At 54.5% G+C, this 13,402-nt stretch overlaps 1 protein-coding gene across 3 annotated transcripts in view; it reads right to left on the reverse strand.

Annotated features, from left to right (window-relative positions):
- Positions 1-405: 405 nt before the first annotated feature.
- Positions 406-13,402, reverse strand: part of MYO18B (myosin XVIIIB) — an 86,168-nt gene continuing 73,171 nt past the window's right edge. For 2 of the 3 annotated variants that reach the window (XM_014944833.1, XM_014944836.1), the window contains 5 exons: positions 13,089-13,222; positions 11,890-11,931; positions 11,043-11,204; positions 1,823-3,108; positions 406-1,013 (listed from right to left, as the gene is read on the reverse strand). In XM_014944833.1, coding sequence (XP_014800319.1) covers positions 1,824-3,108; positions 11,043-11,204; positions 11,890-11,931; positions 13,089-13,222 — 1,623 coding nt within the window. In that variant the 3' untranslated portion in view covers positions 406-1,013; position 1,823. The remainder of the gene's footprint in view (positions 1,014-1,822; positions 3,109-11,042; positions 11,205-11,889; positions 11,932-13,088; positions 13,223-13,402) is intronic. The other variant, XM_014944835.1, reaches the window with a different exon arrangement.

The raw sequence follows: 13,402 nt of genomic DNA on the forward strand, positions 1-13,402 counted from the left end.
CAGAGAGACGGGGAGGCTGGAGGGTCCTGGGTGAGAAGCCCCCAGCCATGGGGGTTGGTGGGGGGAACGCTCAGCTCTGCACCGCGCTGCTTCCACGGACCTGCTCTCGCTGCGGGGAAAGGAAAGACCAGAAGGGGCTCGTGTCAAAGAAGCAAGGATTTTATTGTGTAAAAACCAAGCAGACATCCTCACACACAGCCTCCCACGGCCACACACACCGCAGCGCTGCCTTGCGTGCCGGGGGGGACGTGCCCAGATACCCCCAAAACAGGCAGGAGCCAGGAAAGCAGGTACAGAGCCCTCTTCAAGTATCTACGGAATTGTAAAAGCTTCAGAGAAAGTCTCAGCTTCTGGAAAATCAAAAAAAAAAAGCATATAAAGAGAGAGGTTCTGCAACGTGCAGCTCGGTTTGGCCAACCCTCTGGCTCCGCCATCGCTGGGGGTCACACCAAGACCCAAAACCATCCTTTTTGACACATGATTTTTGGGCAGCGCTACGTTGGATGAGACATCTGGGCTGCACCTTCTGGGTTAAAAAGGTGTGATGTTCCTCCAGCTCTTTACAGCGTGGCCTTCCCCTGGCCGGCGTGGCACGTTCTCAGGCATCTATGGGTTTTAATTACAGCCGCTGGGTTTTAATTACAGCACCAACTCCTGAGTCAAAGGACGGCAGGAGAACAAGAAAGTCCCTTGTCCCCGCGGCTGGCCCTGAGCAAAGCTGCGGTGATGGGAAACAAGGCAGGAGCATAGAGAAGCCAGGGTATGTTTAAAAACAACAACAAACAACAACAACAAAAAGTCTCGTCATCTGTAAAAGCATCCCCAAGACTTTGGGGGAGCCGTTTGCAGTCTCTGTTTAAAGCAGAGGTTTCCTCTTGGGTGTTCTTCCAGCAGAGCAGGGGAATTGCTGGGTGGTGGCTCCTCTCTCGGTGCGGCGCCGAGGCCGGTTGCTGCAGTTTATTGAGACAAAAGTCTGGAGAAAGTGGGACGTTTCATTATGCAAATTGTGCTTCCTGGAAAGAAATGTTTTATTAACACGCGCTTCCCTTCTTGTGTTGGCTTAGTCAATTTGGTCACAGCTTGACATCCAATAAGTTAGTCTAAAGGCAATGGTTCTACAAAATGTTTTTCTAATCTATTTTAAACACTTAATTACAGTTGTGGCGCGTTCATTAGGGACTTTGCTTTCAAACCTGGATTGCAGCAATAAATCCTAATTCTCCAAGTGTCAGTTGCAATACAGGACTTGGAGCCAAGTGGTTGTCAGAGGCAGTTGTTAACTGGGGGAAGCACCGCCTGGTCCAGGCGGGACCCCTTCTTGTGGAGGGGGGTGACCTCCACCCTCCAGCCAAAGCCAATCTCAAATTAATCGGACAAGAACGAGCACTGGGAGGATGTGTCTGTCGGGTGACGTGATAGGAGCTGGGGGACATGATCTTTGGGACACCTGGAGGCCAGGAGACCTGAGAGTTGGTGTCTTGGCCAGGCACTGGTGGTGTCTCCATTGCCCACCCCTCTGCAGATCCGAATGGGACAAGGAGAGGGCAAGCGGGGTGCCACCCCTGGTGCCACACACCCCAAGGGACATCCCTGTCACCATCCCAGCTGCTGGAGAACTGGAAGCACAAGTGGGCATCAAGCATGAAGCCCTGCAAGTGCATCCCCTGTCCTGGGCTGCTCTAGGGGGGGACATGGGGACCCCCACTGGCCCGGGCCACCCCACTCTGTCCCCACATACCCCATGGCATCGGCACAGGCACTGGCTTGGGGCCAGCACCACAAACCTGCCACCACTGCTCCGAGAGGGGCTCAGCACGCTTACCTTAGTCTTTTCCCAGGTACTTCTTCATGATGCTGTTGACATCGTCTTCCTTCCCTTCCGCCTCCGCCCGGCGGCTCGTCCCACTGCTCTGGGTGCTGCTTTTGCCGCTGCATCCCTCCCCGTCCCCTCTCTGGGGCCGCGGCCGGCGCTTGATGCTGTCGGAGCTCCGGGAGGAGAGGACGGAGCCGGAGGATGAGGAGGAGTCGGAGAGGTCCCCAGGGTCCTCCCGGGGGACTGGGCTGCGTTTGGCCGTGCCTTTCATCTCGGAAGACACCGAGCTGCCTTCTATGGCCTCATCCTGGAAGCGGACGGTGAGGGGCCGGTGGCCGTCCTTTCTGTCCCTGCCAGGCTTGGCCAGGCTGCTGGTGGAGCGGGATTTGCGGATGGCCGGGAGGAAGTCATCGAAGTCGACGTTGGTTCTCCTCTCGTAGTTGAGGGTGGGTATTCTCCAGCTGAAGGGGTCACTGCCCTTCCCCTCACCCAGCCCGTTGCTGGACAGTGAGCTCAGGACCCCCCCAGAGCCCCTTCCCAGCTCCACATCTTCCAGTGACGGCTCCAGGCAGCTCCTCCAGGAGCCCAGCACCTCCATCCCCACAGCCGGAGAGCTCGGCCGGCGGCCGGACCCATCCAGGCTTTGCAAGAGGGAGTCGTAGGAGCCAAACTTTGATGTTCTCTTCAGCGCCGGGGAGCGTGGTGGCTCGGCCGGCTCGGAGGCCATGCTCCGCAGGCTGGAGGAGCGCACAAGGCCGGAGCCTGCTCCTTCACCATCCTCGGGCTGATTCCCATCCAGCTTCCCGAGGGAATCCCCCGCCGTTGGCAGGGCCCGGCAGCGGCGCAGGGCTGCGGCGCCGGTGGTGCGGTAAATGGGGAGGGGAGACGTGTCTCCCAGCGCCGGGCGGCCTTGCTCCCGCTCCGCTCCCCGCTGCCGCCGCAGCTCCTCCACGTACTCGGAGAGGGCGGCCGACGAGCTGGGCACCGTCCCCACCGCCGGAGACAGCCCTCTCCTCCTCGGCACCGTCGGGGACAGCGGGTTGGGGAACCTCCCCTCCGGGGCTGGGGAGCCCCCTCGCCGCAGCACCGATGGGGATGTCTCTCCTATCCTGTCTGCAGGTTTTTTCGGGTTCTCCAGCTCCTCTTCATCTGCCAAAGGTCTTCCATATTCCCGTCGTCTAGCACCAAGCAAGGGACTCGCCGTCCTCCCCACATCAGCAGCGTCGACAGACCTGGCAGCGCTCCGGGAGGAAGCTGGTCGGCTCGACGATGGTTCCTTGGTGTCTCTGCTCCCCCTGAAGAAGAGATATGGGGGTTAGTCCAACCTGTGCCATCTCCAGTGTCCGTGATGTCGTTCACAAAGGACAAGGCTGAGCAGCGAAAAGCCACTATTTGCGTAGTCACCTCAGAACAAACTCCCGCTGCTGCATCTAGCAGTTGGGCAATGCCCAAAGATTTTATCTTAAATAACTCCAAGTTGGCCAACCCAACTAAATCCATAGCAGAGAGTGCGTGACGCGACCGCCTTTAGCTCTGCCAAACCAACACATACCTCCAAATGTCCTTTTTTTTTTTTTTTCCCCTTGACAGATTATAGCAATATGTAGGATTTATTTTATTCCTGTCAAAGTCAAAGATTATTCACTGAAACCTTACGAAAGCAGTTTGCAGAGCCCCCCGAGTGTATCTGAGTATTATTGAGGGGCACGTTTCACCCAGGCTGCTGCTGGGGAGGGAAAAATGACCATGAACTGCAAGAGCCAAATAACTCCTGGCTGGGGCTGAGCAGGAGCAGCATGTCCTGAGGGATGAACTGCTTTCCCATGGGGATTTCCTTCAGCAAAGCCGGGTTTTGAGGAGGGAGACAGGCCAGGAAGGGGAGGCAGAGGCAAGAATGACCTTCTTGCCAAGGAGATGCACTTTGGAGAAAAAAATTCTGCTCGTCACCCCACCAAAGACATGGAATTGGACCAGAAGGAGGCAAAGACCCTTAATGAGAAGTCTGCCGGGATGTGAATGTGTCTGAGAAAGAGAAGAGAAGGGGAAAAGAGAGCGAAGGGTTGAGAAAAGCAGCAGAACCTAAATATAAACACATCTCTGGGAGGCCAGCAGGCTTCGAGGGGTGGGAGCAGTGGTCAAGTTTTACATCGCCGCTAATGAAGCATCCTGCTCTGGGAATGCCGGGGTTGCCATGGAAACGGGGCGAGAGCGGATAATCCAGGCACCGCGCTGGACCCGTTCGGACCAGGGCTCCGCTGACCCGTGAAATAATTTACATGCTGAGAGGGGTGGGAGACAAACTCCAGGGCTGGGAAACGCAGGCGACGGCAGAAGAGATGGGGTAATGGAGCAGCTTCAGGTCCCCAGCACCCGCTGGTACAGCCCAGGGCATGGAGATGCCCACCTGGCCCCGGTGCTTGCCGCCGTGCCTTGTGTCCACAGCTCATTAAACGGGGCCCAAACCGTTTGATTATCCAATGCAAAATGAATTAAGCAGAGATTTAATCTCCCTGGAACACAGCAACCTCCAGGGCTACACCCCGCACCGCTGCACCCGGCGCTGCTGAAGCCTCGCAGCTGATTAATAGTTCGAGACATTTCGATAACGCTGGGTTTTAGGAGCCTAAATTGCATCTCACCTAAATAGCTGGTGTAATCCTTCCATGTGAATTTGTAGGGAAATTGCTCCAATCACTCTCTAACGTCTCCAAATAATATTGTAAACTGACTGCTGCACGACCGGCTCCCATAAATTAAACGGCCAGCCTCAATATTTTCCTTTAGTTTTTTAAGCCTGAGATAAAAGTGAAGCGGAGAGGCAAGAAACACTAATGGACTATGAACACGGCCGGTTTACACGCTGCTATTTATTGGCCTGTTCAGCATGAGGGACCGTTAGTATTTTTATGAAAATCTTTAGCACCTGAAATGGAGTGAAAGCTGCAAACATGGAAATTGTTCCTCCAGGTCCCACGGCTCCCACCAGTCCAGCCACCAAGGCCAGATACTGGAGCATCTCCCTCTCGTGCTCTCCATGCCCTGGCTTTCAGCAGAAGAGCTGAAGCCCAAGATCACCCCATCCTTCCTTGTCTTTCCCAACAATTCCTAGCAGTCTCATTTTTTAAGTAAAACCCAAGGATAGAGCTGGTTTTCCCAGGGATGCTGTATCTCTCTAGGCATGGTTCATCAGCCCGTGGCCAGTGCGTGCCAGGACCGGTGGCCAGTGCCAGGGTTGTGGCTTGTGAACTCCGAGCAGCATCAGCTGCATGGCGAGCGCACGCAGGGTCTGATTGGATTTTAAATGAAAATACTTGGGTGAGCATTGGATTTTAAATGAAACTCCTCAGGTTTTACACCAGCAGCAAAAAGGCCCCGCGCGGTGGGGAAACACTGCAGGGACTTCTCTGCTTTTGATGCTTTTCCTCTTGCTTTCCAGCATCTAAAAGGCTCAGGTCCTTCCAGCAAAACCTCTCATCGCTTCCCCTCATGGAAAGCCAAAACTTGCTTCACCCACCTCTGCAGACCTCCCTCCCACCACAGCATCCACCCACCCCAGCACCATCCCCTGCTCCCGTGTCACAGGGGCACTGAAATCACACCCCCCTTTCAATTCATGGCTTTCTGCCAAAGGAGCCCGAGGACCACAAGGTAATTTCTCCGGTGCAACAGGTTTCTGATGGAACAAGCCCAGAGGCTGGTGCTTGCCATGGGCTGTCGTGGCCAGGGAGGCTGGGCTGCTGGCCCCCATTGCCATGCAACTGTGGCTGGAGCCCACACTTGGGTACCAGCACCCCATCCTCATCATCTGTTCCTTTAACCTTACTCTGGTGGCTACCGAAAAACCACCCCAAAATCATAGAATCATAGAACGGTTTGGGTTGGAAAGGACCTTAAAGGTCATCTTGGTCCAACCCCCTACCGTCCTGGTGGCTACCAAAAAACCACCCCAAAGTCATAGAATCATAGAACAGTTTGGGTTGGAAAGGACCTTAAAGGTCATCTTGGTCCAACCCCCTACCGTGGGCAGGGACACCTCCCACCAGCCCAGGTTGCTCCAAGCCCCCTCCAACCTGGCTTTGAACCCCTCCAGGGATGGGGCAGCCACAGCTTCTCTGGGCAACCTGGGCCAGGCTCTCACCACCCTCACACCAAAGAATTTCTTCCTCAGATCTTATCTCAATCTCCCCTCTTTCAGCTTAAAACCGCTACCCCTCATCCTGTGGCTCCACTCCCTGATCAAGAGTCCCTCCCCATCTCTCCTGGAGCCCCTTTAGGCACTGGAAGGGGCTCGAAGGTCTCCCTGGAGACCCTCCCAATCACGACTAATCTCTCAGCCAAACTCACACCAGGACACAAGAGCGAGACGGTCCCATCCCATCTTCCAGCATCCTCTGCTCATCCATAAATCCCAGACTGAGGTGCCGTCAGTAACTCCCAGGGCTTGGAATAACCCCAGGAGCCCCCAGCAGCCCCGGTGGTGGGTGATGCTGCAGGAGACAGGACCAGGAGGATGCTACAGCCACCGAGCATGACTCCGCTCCTCGCATCAGCTTCAGCGAGGATTCTCCCAGCCAAAGGCAAAAGCAGGGCCCGACGCAGAACTCAGAAGGCATCTCTAAGCCACATCTTCCAGCATCCTCTGCTCATCCATAAATCCCAGACTGAGGTGCCGTCAGTAACTCCCAGGGCTTGGAATAACCCCAGGAGCCCCCAGCAGCCCCGGTGGTGGGTGATGCTGCAGGAGACAGGACCAGGAGGATGCTACAGCCACCGAGCATGACTCCGCTCCTCGCATCAGCTTCAGCGAGGATTCTCCCAGCCAAAGGCAAAAGCAGGGCCCGACGCAGAACTCAGAAGGCATCTCTAAGCCAAACGGAGTTCTGCAATATGCCATTCACACCAAAGCAAATGACATACAACAATAATTAGTGAAGATTACATAGCAATTAACATGATTACAATTATGCTCGTTGAAATAATTTGTACAATAAAATCCACACATGCATCGCAACACATGACCAGGGATGAAAGTGTGGCTGGGATGCTTTTCCCGGGAGCTCACAAATAAAGCCAAGACAACTCAATTTCAGGGAGGAAAAAAGAAAAAAAAGACACTGGCCTAATTTCTGTCAGAAGAGGATTTTCTTGTCACGCCGTCATCTACAGAAGAGCTCCCAGTTCCCCACAGAATGATTTGCTTTTGACACAATAATGTTTAAAAATAGGACGTGTCAGATCCCCACCAGCCTCGGGACCCGGGCTCCTGTTTTCAAATACCAAAGCAGAAGGGGAAAGGATGCTGGGGCTGCGGATGCCGCGGTACCTTGGGATGCAGGAGCCATGAGATGCAGGATCCATGGGATGCCACGGGATGCCATTCCCTCCTGCACCTCAGGATCAGCCCCTCTATCACAATCCAACCCCAACCTGCCCGGAGAGGGGCAGAATAAACACATAAAGTTTTGAATTGGCTTCCTAAGAAAAAAAAAAACCCAAACCTTGATAGATTATTCCAACTCTGCAATGTGTCATGTTTATTGAGGCTTAGCCCTGCTGGCCAACATTTTGTACAAGCACCTAAATAGCAGAGAATTGAAGAAAATGTTAATCAAATCTCTCATTCCTGTACACTACACTGACGATAACAGCCTTCTATGCTTTCCTCTGGCTTTTGGCAGCTGTTTGTTCAGGAAATATTCCATATGTAGTGCTGAGAAGCCAATGCTAGAAAAGATTCATTTTTCATTACTGGGTGCTTGTGTAAGACAAAGGAATCTTAATAAGGAAGAGCTCGTTTCGCTGATCTCATTTTTATTACCTTACCAGTCTCATCGTCTGTTTGTTTGCATTTCATATAGCCTCCTCTCTAATATTTCCATCTTAGATTAGCTGAAGCCAAACACAGCTATGGCACCCGGATTTCCAATTTGCCTCTTTGTGACCCCCAGGATGGAGGCAGATTGTCACCCTCACACGCCTCTCACAACGGCCACGGTCATTCCCCTAAGTTATTTTTATTAATCCCCAAGCCTAAATACCTGCCCTTTTATTACAAATCCAGTGCATTTCAGCTCAGAGATATGATATTAGCCATAACTCCTGATTTGCTGCCATTCGTTTATGATCAGAGCTGGGTTATTATTTCCAAGCCCAGGTACAAATCGCCTCTCACAACGGCCACGGTCATTCCCCTAAGTTATTTTTATTAATCCCCAAGCCTAAATACCTGCCCTTTTATTACATATCCAGTGCATTTCAGCTCAGAAATATGATATTAGCCATAACTCCTGATTTGCTGCCATTCGTTTATGATCAGAGCTGGGTTATTTGGACCAAAGACCCGAACATCTCTCTGCTGAGGAAAGGCTGAAGGACTTGGGTCTTTTTAGTCTGGAGAAGAGCAGACTGAGGGGGGATCTGATCAACACCTATAAATACTTAAAGGGTGGGTGTCAGGAGGATGGGGCCAGTCCTTTTTCAGTGGTAGCCAGTGACAGGACAAGAGTTAACAGCCACAAACTTGAATATAAGAAGTTCCATCTAAACATGAGGAGGAACTTCTTCACTTTGAGGGTGGCAGAGCCCTGGAAGAGGCTGCCCAGGGAGGTGGTGGAGTCTCCTTCTCTGGAGACATTCAAACCCCACCTGGACACGTTCCTGTGTGACCTGCTCTGGGTGGACCTGCTCTGGCAGGGGGTTGGACAAGATGATCTCCAGAGGTCCCTTCCAACCTCATGTCATTCTGTGACTCTGTAAGCAGCACGGAGGAATTACTTCCCTGGTGGGTGCTGCGGTGGGGTGAGGGTCTCAGAGAACTCTTCAGGCTCCTACCCATCACCTCCCCACAGGTCCCTGCCCTCCCCAACCACCCTTAAATTCTGCCTTCTATCAGCCACGGACAGCTTCAAACCTGCTCGAGGTGTCTGCTGCCAGGGGACTTGCTCTTCAGAAAATTAATTCTGGCAATAGTTATTTTACTGTACAAAGCAGGTGAATGCAGCAGGGATGGGGCTTGCCAGAATCGGAGCAGGGAGCTTCATACTAATGTCTGCAATGAAACAGCAGCTGGCAAACCCCATCAAACCCCATCATCAAACCCCATCATCAAACCCCAGCATCAAACCCCATCAGCTCGGGGCATCTCTCCATGGACCTGCACACAAGCGGGGAGCAGGCGGGTGCCGCAGCGAGCTGTGCCCAGTGCCAGCCTGGTTCCTCCCCCTCCTGCCCTGTTTCTGGGGGAAAAAGATGGGAAAATGGTGCTGATGCACCATCCCCAGGGAAGCAGTGCCCCCAGCCAAGGGTAGCAGCAGGGCTGCCCACTGTGAATTTGGCTGGTTGGCTTTTCCGCTCGGGGCATCTCTCCATGGACCTGCACACAAGCGGGGAGCAGGCAGGTGCCACAGGGAGCTGTGCCCAGTGCCAGCCTGGTTCCTCCCCCTCCTGCCCTGTTTCTGGGGGAAAAAGATGGGAAAATGGTGCTGATGCACCATCCCTAGGAAAGCAGTGCCCCCAGCCAGGGGTAGCAGCAGGGCTCCCCACTGTGAATTTGGCTGGTTGGCTTTTCCACCTGCATGCACTGCTGCCACCTTGTCCCATGGCAATCAATGCTAGCATGTACTGCTGGCTGCCACCTTGTCCCATGGCAATCAATGCTACAGATCACACATTATGCAAAAAAGTTTGCCTTTTTTTCATTATTAAGCTATGCTTTGTAAATCTGGGCATGCAAAGCAGAGAAACCCCCATCCCTAGGTAGGGATGATGCTCTCTGGAGCCCCTTTGGCCCCGCACTGCTCCAGCCCCAGGACTCAAAACTCCATCTCTGCTCACCTACAGCTCTCCCAACCCTCCAAGGAGACCCGATGCCCTTCCCTGTCCCCAACACCTCACTTCTGCAGCCACCAAACCCTGATTTACAGGTCTTTTCAAAACTCAACCCATGCGATTGCTTCCCAAGGCACAAAGAACCAGTTTGACTGTGACCCTTCTGCACCACAGATGGCTGAAAGACCCTGGGTTTGTCTCTGGGCTGGAGGGTCCCTCTGATGGGCACCCATTCGGGCTGGGTACCTGGGCACCCACCGAGCCCCGGGCAGCCAGAGCTGAGCCCAGGGAATTTGGCCACGCGAGCGCTTGGGCCACTCTCCAACTCTCTCACAGCCCATTAGCATTACCGTCAAAAAAATTAACATATTTTATATTAGAACTGTATAAATGCATACTGTTTCCTCAGCAGCAAAAGGCGAGCATATGGCATACAAATCCTCAAATAGGCTGCATCGCCTCTTTAAATTATCTCTAGAGAATACATCAAGGGATATTATACCGCTTGAAGCATGTTTTTGATGTAGCAACTTTCATCTAGAGCTTCACTGATCCTGGCGTGGCAGCGAGTACCTGCCTCCATTTGATGTTTTGACCTTAAATACCACGGCTGCCCCCGAGCTCCTTTCTGCCCATCCTGGAAGGAGAAGAGCCAAAGCACCCACCATCCCCAGGCCAGCATCTTCATCACACCCCCAATGGTCCACGGTGGCTTCCCTGTCCCCAAGCAGCTGTGGCCACCGCAGCGGTGCCACCACGGTGCTCCTCGCTGCGCCGTGGGATCTGTCACCCATAAAGAGTGACCTTCTTTTTTCCACGGGGAAATTAAAGCCAAAGAGAGCACGTGGGAGCTCCCAAGGATACACAGGGGTTTGGGATGCTTGGCTCTGCCCAGGGAGTTACTGGCTGCACCCACTGCATGTGTCCCCCCGATTCCAGGGGGTATGAGAAGCTACAGCCCCTGGCTGGCAGGAGGCAGGGGAGCAGGCAGGAGGCAGAGGAACAGGCAGCACCAGCCTCCAGGGCTGCAAGGTCACATCATGCAGACACCTGTGACCACGGAGCACCCGGGGCTGTCCTTGTCACCCCAAGAGGGCACGATGCCCACGGCCACCTCTCTGCACCTGAACGCTGGGAAGCCAGCGCTGCCTGCAGCCTGCTCCTGCCTCTCATCTCACGGCTGTTTGTGGTTTTTTTTTCCCTTAAATAAAAACACAAGAGGGTTTAAAATACCTTTGTGATGTCTTGCTGCTGCAAGATATTTTTCTACCCTCCGTGCATCTGCAAGATGCTGGAGCTGGTACCAGCCACTTGTGGTTTCCCCAAAGGAAAGCTGCGTGCCCGGTGCAGGGCTGTCACTGATGGAGGTGGCTGTGCCCAGGACGGGCTGGGGGTCCCTTACCTGGGTCCCTGGGTGCTGCGGCTGCCCACAGACTGCACGGAGAGGCTCCCGGCCACGCTGGGACTTGCTGGGGATGACCAGCCTGCAGAGGACCCCGGCCAGGACATGATGCTCTCTGCAGGCTCCAGATTGAGAGTGGAGCCGACGCTGGAGCAGGCATCCCTGTGGGGAGAGATGAGACCCCATTAGCTCCACAAGCACCAGCAAGAGGGCTGGTGGCACCACCAAGGGGTTCTGGAGCATGTGGGAGGGTGAAGCCGGGCACAGCTTCACCAGGGGTCCCTCCAGCAATGGCAGCTTCAGCTGGTGGGCTCTGCTCTGGTTGTTTTGTGGCACTGGCACAGAGTGGACAAACCAAACCTTTCCAGGCAACCTGGTCCTCGTGCCATTGCTGCTGCCATTGACTCTTTCCCTCCTGCTTTTATAAGTGCCCTGTAGCCTGTGGACTGTGGGCAGGACAACCCCGCTGCTGCCTGCAGTGCCCAAGGACTGGAGCTGCAGTGGCAGAGCCAGTGTGACCCCATGTCCCAACTGTCCCCTACACACCCCTGGTGTCCCCTGGAGCTGGGGCCACCCCTGCCCACCCACTAGGACCCCACACTCCAGCTGCAGCAGATGAAATCCTTTGGGATCTCAGTTTCCCTTCAAAGTTTCGTATTCCCAAAGTGCAGCCCAGAGGAGGGAGAGCATCCTGCTGGTGTAACAGCTCGAAGGGAAAGCAAGCGGGTCGACAGGCACGGGGGCACCCAGAGCCACCCAAAATGGATGCAGGATGCAGGCAACTGGTGGTCCACAACCCAGGGCAGGCTCCTGCCCTTGGGCCAGCAGCTCCCCAGGGCTGACTCACGTCTCTCTCCTGGAGCAGAGCGATTCCTGCGCCGTCTGCACGCTGCGAGGGAAAAGAGATAGAGTCAGCCTCCGAGCTGCCCGTGGCTCACACAGCCTCCCCGAAGCCACCACACGAGTCTGATGAGATGAAAACCTTCCCAGGCAATAATCCCCCCCTCCAACAGCCCGAGGAGCAGTGGCTGGGGCAGCAGCAGGGACCATTCCCAGCACACAGCATGGCCAATTAATCCCCGTCTGCCCTGGGATGCGAAAGGGACCCCGGTGGATGCATCCCCACAGCAGGGATGGGTGCTGCTGCATCCTACATGGCATTCACACCCCCTCTTCCCACGCTGGCAAAGGGCAGAGAGCAAAATACACCGCTTTTCCTGCACCAGCAGCTGGGGAGGGCCCTGCCGGGAAGCGCTTCTCACCTCCCGCTAATGTGTCAATTGTATTGGAAATGGCTTTCGCTGCACCGAGGAGTGAATTTCTCAGCTCACGGTTTCTATCTCACCCTTCCCCGGTTTAATCATTACATAAAGAAAAAAAATCTCTTCTCACGGCCTGGTGACAAGCACATCTCTGCTTTCTTTTTTTAAAAGCATTTATCTATTCTGTCTCCGTTCGTCACGATGCCCCTTTAGCGGTGTAGCAGTGGGGAAAATTGGAGGGCCGTAGCAGTAACACCTGAAAAAATCACTGGATTTTTTTTCCCTCCATTTTTTCCTAGCAAAATCTTCTACCCAGCTTCACTGGTTCCTCCAACCCCCAGCTCCTGTGGCTGATCAAAGCCCAGGATTTTTCAGTCCATAAATCCAGCGCTGGGGCACACCCTGATGCATGGCCGCGCGCCACGCTGCCAGGGACAGGAGCTTGCTCTGTGATCGGGGCTATTTCCATCCTTTTTTGCTTATTTTATGCTGGGCCACACAGTGTGATTTTTCAGGGTGACGCTTTCTTCATGAAACCTTTCATTAACATGAAGTTTCTTGTGCTTAAACACATGATGCTGCAGTGCAAACGCTCGAGGATGCGGGTACAGCCACTTGGGCATCGCTCTTGCGTGGCACAGCATCCTCAAAGCAAAGACCACAAAGTATCAGCCTGCCCCTCTGCAGCCCCCACAGCCCTCCCCTACAAAGTATCTGAGCCTGCCCCTCTGTCCCTCTGCAGCCCCCACAGCCCTCCCCAAGCCTCCAGAGCTCCTCTCCTCACCTCTCAGCATCGCTCTCGTCGCTGGACCGCAGCTCCTCCAGGGCCACCTGCAGATCGGCGATGCGCCGGATGGAGGTCCCCAGGTCAGCCTGCAGGACCTGCCGCACTGCCCCCAGCTCTGCCAGCTGCTGCTCCTGCACGGACAGCACCGAATTAATGCTGGCACCCTCATATGGTACCCCAAAGTGGCACCCCCAAAACGCAGAGGGGGTGAGCAAGGCATCTGCTAAAGCTTTCCCCCTCCCCGACAGCTCTCCCTGTGCCCTGCCGGGGCTCGCACCCTGCTGCATGTGCCATGGCTTATAAAACGTGAT

Source organism: Calidris pugnax, unplaced genomic scaffold, assembly GCF_001431845.1.
Source record: "Calidris pugnax isolate Ruff unplaced genomic scaffold, ASM143184v1 scaffold139, whole genome shotgun sequence".
Taxonomy (NCBI): Eukaryota; Metazoa; Chordata; class Aves; order Charadriiformes; family Scolopacidae; genus Calidris; species Calidris pugnax.